This window comes from Solanum lycopersicum, chromosome 8 (genome assembly GCF_036512215.1).
Source record: "Solanum lycopersicum chromosome 8, SLM_r2.1".
Classification (NCBI taxonomy): domain Eukaryota; kingdom Viridiplantae; phylum Streptophyta; class Magnoliopsida; order Solanales; family Solanaceae; genus Solanum; species Solanum lycopersicum.
The window spans coordinates 6609596-6617361 of NC_090807.1; the positions used below are offsets into that span (position 1 = coordinate 6609596).

Consider the following 7766-nt stretch of genomic DNA (forward strand, 5'->3'; position numbering starts at 1 on the left):
ACGTATTTCATTTCAATTTATTCATAGGCCAGTACGAACATCAGTTATACCTAGGATGTAGTTTAAGACTTTCATTGGGTTTGCTGTTTAATGATTAGGAATAACCTAATGTCATTACCTGAATCTAGCTCACCTCTTGATTATCATATCCTAACACCTTCGGTATCATTCATTTCTCTATGTGATTCATTTGAGGCTGGCCTCATTCATTCATTGGGAACTTTAAATTTTACCGACATAGATCATGTGAGCATCATGAAATCCAGTGTCTCCCCCACACCGAAAAGAGGTGGAATCACCGGCCAAAGTGATTCAATAACATGTTAGCGTATATGGGAATTTAACCCTGCCAGATCCCTATAGTGGCAATGTAGGTTCAAAGACTAGGAGATGTATGGAGACCCATACCCGGCAAGCCGCACAGTCTCATCTCAATAGAGTTACGTGAACCTCTGCCCTTCCCGAAAGAAGGCATCACCGCTCATAGCTAGCCTATCGGTGCTCGGTATAAAGTTCCATTACATTCAACTCATACATCATGGAAGTTGACTTCTAGTATGAGGACATCATAGCTCAATAGATGATTTCTCATCTCATCATTAGTATTAAGTGTTTTAAATTCAATATTGTCATTAGAGTGTTCATCGAGACTGATCTCTTCATTATCTTACACTCTCATTGGTGAGTACGTATTGGTAACATTTACTTAGGCTCATTTGAGATTGCTCTGATCATATACATTAGCCTCACATCATGGTTGTCACCACATTTTTCATTTCATTATCTATATCTTAGGTTCACTTATTTTTGAACGTATGTTAAACATATGTGTCTATATATACACGCCATGGGCTTCATTTATAATTCGTTAAGTGATTCTTATTTTCCTAAGATTATGTATTACAATACTTATGTATCTTGTATATATATATATATATATATATATATACCAAGATCTAAATTTTTGATCTAAGTAGATGACATTATCCTTGAATATTTTACTCACGTATGACTTATGTTTCAATACGGAGGTTTGGGCAGGGGAACCTAAATCTTAAATTATTTGGATATCATTTATATTTTTCATTGATTTTATTTCTAACATTTATAACTTTAGAACTCTAAATTAAATCTCAACATTTTAATGACATAATAAATCTTCTATTTTAATTAGAATTCTAAAGTAAATTTCAATCATTTACATGCAAGAATAATTTTCTAATTTAATTAGAATTCTAATTTAAATCTCAATATTTACATTAAAGAATTAATATTCTATTTTAATTAGAATTCTAAATTAAATCTCACTATTTACATAAGAGAATTAATTTTCCAACTTTAATTAGAATTTTAATTTATTATTATTATTATTTTTAAATTAAATTCGCTTGAATAGGGAGGTTGTGGGTTCGAACCCCACAGCCCCCCTTATTTTTCACTTATTTTCGCTGGAGATGGAGGCTGTGAGGTGGTGGGTTCGAACCCCCACAGCCTCACCTTTATTCCCTTAATATTTTTACTCCCCCTTTCAGCTCTGAGGTCGTGGGTTCGATCCCCACGCCTCCATCCTTTTTTATTCTTTTTTTTTGTTGCGAATGGGGGTCGTGGGTTCGATCCCTGCCCCCAGCATTCCCTTTTTTATTTTTTTTTCTTTTTCGCGAATGGGGGTCGTGGGTTCGATCCCCGCCCCCAGCATTCATTTTTTATTTTTATTTTTCTCGCGAATAGGGGTCGTGGGTTCAATCCCCACCCCAGCATCCCCTTTTTTTTTGTAACGGCAGCTGCACGGAGGTCCTTCGTTCGATCCCTGCAGGCCTCAAAACTTTTTTTTTATTAACATGACATCCAAAAATTTACAGATTCTTTTAAAGCCTATTTCTAAGTTCTGGAAATTTATTCCATGATTTTTCTGCACTTTTTCATCAAATTTCACATTAGTTCTTAGGGAGATTTCATGTTTCATTTAATTCACTATGCTTCATCAAAATGAACATCACATTGTACACCCATTACACACATAAAATACATGATAAATAAACAACTTATACACCCCAAAACGATGCCTAAAACACTGCCCTATACACACCCATACATCAACTTTTTTGGTCATGTTTTTGATGATTATTATCGTGATTTCCCGCGCATAAACACATTCATATTTAATTTAAATACATCATTCATGCAAAAATCTAGCAGAACAACATACCCATCCTACAAATTCATTAGGGAGCTAAGGACAAGAACATATGAAGGGGAACAACCTTAGTTTCAAGAGTTTAAGAAACGTTCGAAAGAAAGTACTCTCAGAGAAAGAATTCCATGAGAGAAACCCATACCTTTATTGATGTTCAAACGAAGAATTCGCTACCCAAAATTTTCTCCAAAAGTCAATCTAAGTTACTTCAACGTCCACACCAATCAAGAAACAACTCCTCTCCGCCTTAATATTTTTTTGATTGCTTTGTTTTTCTTAAAATTTTATGTGACTTCTTCAAGCATGAAGAACTATTGATATTTGGTAGAAATAATGTGAGGAAGAAGGAGAATGTGAGAGAGAGAGTTGAGAAGCGTGAGAGAGAGAAAACTATTAGGATTAGGAGACTAATTCAAAAATTAGTCAAATTAAATTGAAAATAAATAAATACAAATCTATTATTTATTTATCTATTTATTCATTCATTTAAAACGTGAAAGGACCATTATGTCCTTAAATACCTATTAATTCTTATTTATATAATTTTTTTGGATCGTCACATTATCCCCCCCTTAGGAACATTCGTCCCCGAATGACACTACCATTACACATCATAATGCCAATCGGATCATAACTTAATTGCTATGTACAATAAGCCAATAGCAACAAAATACGAAGAGATAAGGAACTATAGTCTTACGAGTAGGAAGCCTAACCTCAAGAGTTGAAAAGATGGGGATATCAGATTCTCATGTCGGCCTCAGCCTCCCATGTAGCACCCTCCACAAGATGATTTCTCCACAATACCTTCAGTGTGGCAATCTCCTTGTTCCTCAGCCGCTTGACCTGTCTGTTTAAGATCCCAACAGGTATTTCCTCAAAGGAAAAGTTTTCACAAACCACCAAACCATCTACAGGTAGGATTGATGCTGGATCACCTAGGCAATTTTTCAACATAGAGACATGAAAGACTGGATGAATAGAAGCTAACTCCGCCGGCAATGCTAACTCATAGGCCACCTCACCCACACGATGTAGGATCTCATATGGCCCTACATACCTCGGACTCAGCTTCCCTTTTCTACCAAATCTCATCACCCCTTTCATAGGAGATATCGTCAAGTAGACTTGGTCACCAACGTTAAATTCTAAGGGTCGCTTTCTGTTGTCTGCATATGATTTTTGTCGGTTGTAAGTAGTAGCCAACCTGTCTCTAATCATTCCAACTTTCTCCAAGGCCACATGAACGATCTCTGGACCTAAAATAGATGACTCTCCAACCTCGAACCACCCAACTGGAGATCTACACCTCCTACCATACAATGCCTCAAACGGTGCCATCCCAATGCTGGAGTGATAGCTATTATTATACGAGAACTCTATCAAAGGTAGATGGTCATCCCAATTACCTCTCTAGGCAATCACACACGCTCTTAACATGTCCTCCAATGTCTGAATAGTGCGCTTTGCCTGCCCATCTGTCTGAGGATGAATGGCAGTGCTAAGTTTCACCTGCGTGCCTAAGCTTTTCTTGAAAGATCTCCAAAAATGCGAAGTAAACTAAGCTCCTCTATCTTAAATAATAGAAAAAGGAATCCCATACCATCTCACAATCTCATCAATGTAGAGTCTCGCGTAATCCTCAACCCTGTAAGTCGACTTCACAGGGATAAAGTGGGGAGACTTAGTCAATCTGTCCACAATAACCCATATAGAGTCTCGCTGCCTCCTAGTCCTCGGAAGACCAACTACGAAGTCTATATTAATGGCCTCTCATTTCGAAGTCGGAACCTCAATAATCTGAGTCAGACCATCAGGCTTAAGATGCTCTGCCTTAACCTGCTGACAATTAGGACACTTAGCCACATAGTCTGCAATATCTTTTTTAATGCCATCCCACCAATACATCTGCTTAAGATCATGATACATTTTTGTGGAACCTGGATGTATGGAATATTTGGAACCATGGGCCTCTGTAACAATCCTGGTCTGTAAATCATCTACATCTGGTATGCACAACTGGTTCTGGTATCTAAGTATTCCATCATCTCCCAAAGCAGAAGACTCGTTCATTTTTAGCAACACCGAGTCCTTCATCTCCATCAACACAGGATCAAGATGCTCACCCTTTTTGACTTCCACTATCAGGGATGATTCAGAACTAGGGTGAACTGAAACACCTCCACTAGTAGAGTCAACCAACCGCACACCTAGTCTGGCCAGTCTGTGTACCTCTTTCACTAGCTCCTTCTTTTCATCCTCAACGTGGGCTGTGCTCCCCATGCTCATCCTGCTCAAAGCATCAGCCATAACATTAGCCTTACCTGGATGGTAGTGCACATTCATGTCATAATCCTTCAGAAGCTCCAACCATCTGCATTGTCGTAGATTCAGCTCCCTCTACGTGAACACGTACTGGAGACTCTTATGATCTGTGAACACATCCACATGTACTCCATACAGATAATGCCTCCACTGCTTCAATGCAAACACCACAGCTGCCAACTCCAAGTCATGAGTGGGATAATTCTTTTCATGAATCTTGAGCTGTCTGGAAGCATAGGCTATCACCTTACCAGCCTACATAAGATCACATCACAAACAAACCCTAGATGCATCACAATAAACAGTGTAATTCTCGCCACTCTTAAGCAGAGTAAGCACCGGGGCTGAAGTGAGTCTGTCCTTGAGCTCTTGGAAACTCTTCTCACAAGTCTCCGTCCATTCAAACTTGGATTTCTTCTTTGTCAAGGCTGTAAGTGGGGCAGCAATGGAAGAAAATCCCTCCACGAACCTGCGGTAGTAACCAGCAAATCCCAGAAAGGTACAGATATCGGTGGGAGTAAGAGGCTTTGCAAGTTCTTACCAACTTCAGTCTTTCTGGGGTCCACTTCTACACCTTGATCGGACACAACATGGCCCAGGAAGGTCACTGATCTCAGCCAGAATTCACACTTGCTGAATTTAGTATACAACTGATGCTGTCTAAGTACTTGCAAGGTTAGTCTAAAATGTTGTTCATGCTCTTCCTTGGTCTTAGAGTATATGAGAATGTCATCAATGAATGCTATGATGAAAGATTCAAGGTATTCATGGAAGACTCTGTTCATGAGGTCCATAAATGCAGCAGGTGCATTCGTGAGACCGAATGACCTAACCAAGAACTCATAGTGACCATATTGGGTACGAAAAGCTGTTTTTGGGACATCCCCATCCCTAACCCTAAGCTGGTGATACCCTGAACGAAGATCAATCTTAGAGAAGAAACTAGAACCTTAGAGCTGATCGAAAAAATCATCAATTCAAGGAAGTGGATACTTATTCTTTGTAGTGACTTTGTTGAGATTTCAATAATCGATACACATTCTAAGAGTCCCATCCTTTTTCTGTACAAACAACACTGGAGCGCCCCAAGGAGATATGCTCGGCTGAATGAAACCCTTATCAGTGAGATCTTTTAACTGCAACTTCAACTCCTTGAGTTCTACTGGAGCCATTCTATAAGGAGGAATTGAGATTGGTTTAGTATCAGGTTCTAAGTCGATACCAAAGTCAATCTCTCGAAGGGGAGGGACTCCAGGCAAATTTTCAGGAAACACATCTAGGAATTCATTTACTATAGGCACCGAGTCTATGGAAGGAAAGTCATGATCTAAATCATTAACACTCACTAGATGACATAGTAACACTTTGGCCATCATTTTATTGGCCTTAAGATTTGTAACCAAGGGGATAGGACGAATCGGATTGTACCCCTCCCATAGTAACTCTTCTCAATTAGGGAAACGAAACCTCACCACCCTACTACGACAGTCCAAGCAAGCATAATAGCTGTGAAGCCAGTCCATGCCAAGAATAATATCAAAATCATGCATGGGTAACTCAATCAAGTTTGCACACATAGCCTTGCCACTCACAACTATTGGGCAATTCTTGTATACCCTATCAGTTCTCACATTTTCTCCTAAAGGCGTACTAACCACTACAGGATCATGCAAAACTTAAGGTAGTATCTCAAAAGTAAGGGCAAGTAGATGAGTCACACAGGAAAGCGTAGACCCTGGATCAAGTAAAGCGTAAACAGAAGTTGAGAATACTTGCAGCATACCTGTGACCACATCAACGGACTTCTCCTGCTCCTCCCTACCTTTCAAGGCATAAAATCTGTTCCTCTTGGGTGGCTCGATTGCTGCTGCACTCTGTGGGGTAGGCTTAGGCCGAGCATTACCCCCAGCCTGACCTCTGTTCTAGGGACAGTCTCTGACCATGTGTCCACTCTTACCACAACCAAAGCAGACATTAGTGCCCTGTCTGCATTCTCCAAGGTGAGTTCGGCCACACTTAGTACAAGTCTTCTTTGGACGCTGCATCTCACCTCCATTGCCCCTCTTAGGTTTGGGTCTACCTCCTCTAGGTGTTGTATCTCTCTGAGGGCCAGAATTACCAGCACTCTGTTGCCCCTTCTTGAATTTGGGCTGCTCACGGATGCCAAAATTGTTTCGATATCCTCCATGGCTGGGACCTGCCTGATCTTGAGGCCTATGCCTCCTAATATCAAGTACACCTCTCCTCTTTTGGCTGTCCTCTACCTGATGGACATGCACCATTAATCTAGAAAGGTCCACATTATGATGGAGCATCCAGCCCGACACTCCCCCTCTAGGTCTCCATGGATTCCTGTGAGGAACCTGCTCATCTCATCCCTGCTGGTCGAAACCAAGGAAGTAGCATACCTGGATAATTTCAACAAAGTTAAGTACTCTCATCATTCTTGTTATCAAATACTAAGGGAACTAACATACCTTGATAGCTTCACAACTTCAGGGAATACTCCCTGACCATCATAGATCCTTGCTTAAGGTTGATGAACTCCTCAACCTTGGCCTCTTTCATCTCTCTAGGGAAGAACCTTTCCAAAAATGTTGTCTTGAACAGCTCCCAGGTGACTAGCACCCCTCCTAGGACACGGCTTTCTCGCCCCATTTTGCACCAAGACTGTGCAACACCTTTGAGCTGGTAGGAAGCCAGCTCAGCCTTCTCAATATCAGTGGCCCCCATGGACACCAATATCTTATGCAACTCGTGTATAAATTCCTGAGGATCTTCTGAAGTCTTAGCCCCTGTGTAAATTTGAGGATTCATCCTCGTGAAGTCTCACAGTCTGTCAGCCATGCTGCGAACCGGTGGGTTTTCCCTCTGGACATCCTGCCGGTTGACTTAGGCAGTCATATCTTGGGCTTGCATCATGATGGCCTGTGCCATCTGGTCTAGAGATGCCCTCACCTCCGCATCAGTCAACCCAGTTGGGTTAACTGGCATGGCCACCCCTTCAGCTGGAGCCTGGGGTGGATTCTGATTACCCCTAGCTGCTGCTACTCCCGTCCTCAGACCCTTAGTTCTCCAAGTGTTCATTCTCTCAAAACAACAAGTTTGATGTTAGACACGTTCGTAACACCAAGAATTCAAACATTAGGAAAAACACAATAAGATCAGAAGAAGGGAAGTGTTTCCTACGGATCATGTAGTCTCTAATCCAGGATAGTGGTGCACTTCACTACCATGACTTAGAAAC

General features: G+C 40.9%; 1 protein-coding gene across 1 annotated transcript; it reads right to left on the minus strand.

Moving 5' to 3' along the window:
* Positions 1 to 2935: 2935 nt before the first annotated feature.
* On the minus strand, positions 2936 to 7336 carry LOC138337713 (uncharacterized). Its single transcript, XM_069287983.1, has 8 exons — positions 7034 to 7336; positions 6493 to 6783; positions 6303 to 6441; positions 4989 to 5432; positions 4823 to 4947; positions 4611 to 4774; positions 4101 to 4568; positions 2936 to 3554 (listed from the first exon to the last, which is right to left on the minus strand). Exons 1-8 carry the CDS (start codon positions 7334 to 7336, stop codon positions 2936 to 2938), a joined length of 2553 nt encoding a protein of 850 aa, XP_069144084.1.
* Between the last annotated feature and the right edge of the window lie 430 nt (positions 7337 to 7766).

Excerpts from the sequence above, each read along its gene's own strand:
- LOC138337713 (XM_069287983.1), bottom strand. The coding sequence starts at position 7,336 with ATGAATCCTCAAATTTACACAGGGGCTAAGACTTCAGAAGATCCTCAG. Across the intron at positions 4,569-4,610 it reads ACAGATCATAAGAGTCTCCA|ATGGTTGGAGCTTCTGAAGG; the intron begins GTACGTGTTCAC and ends ACGACAATGCAG. Across the intron at positions 3,555-4,100 it reads TATCATGATCTTAAGCAGAT|CTATCACTCCAGCATTGGGA; the intron begins GTATTGGTGGGA and ends GTATAATAATAG.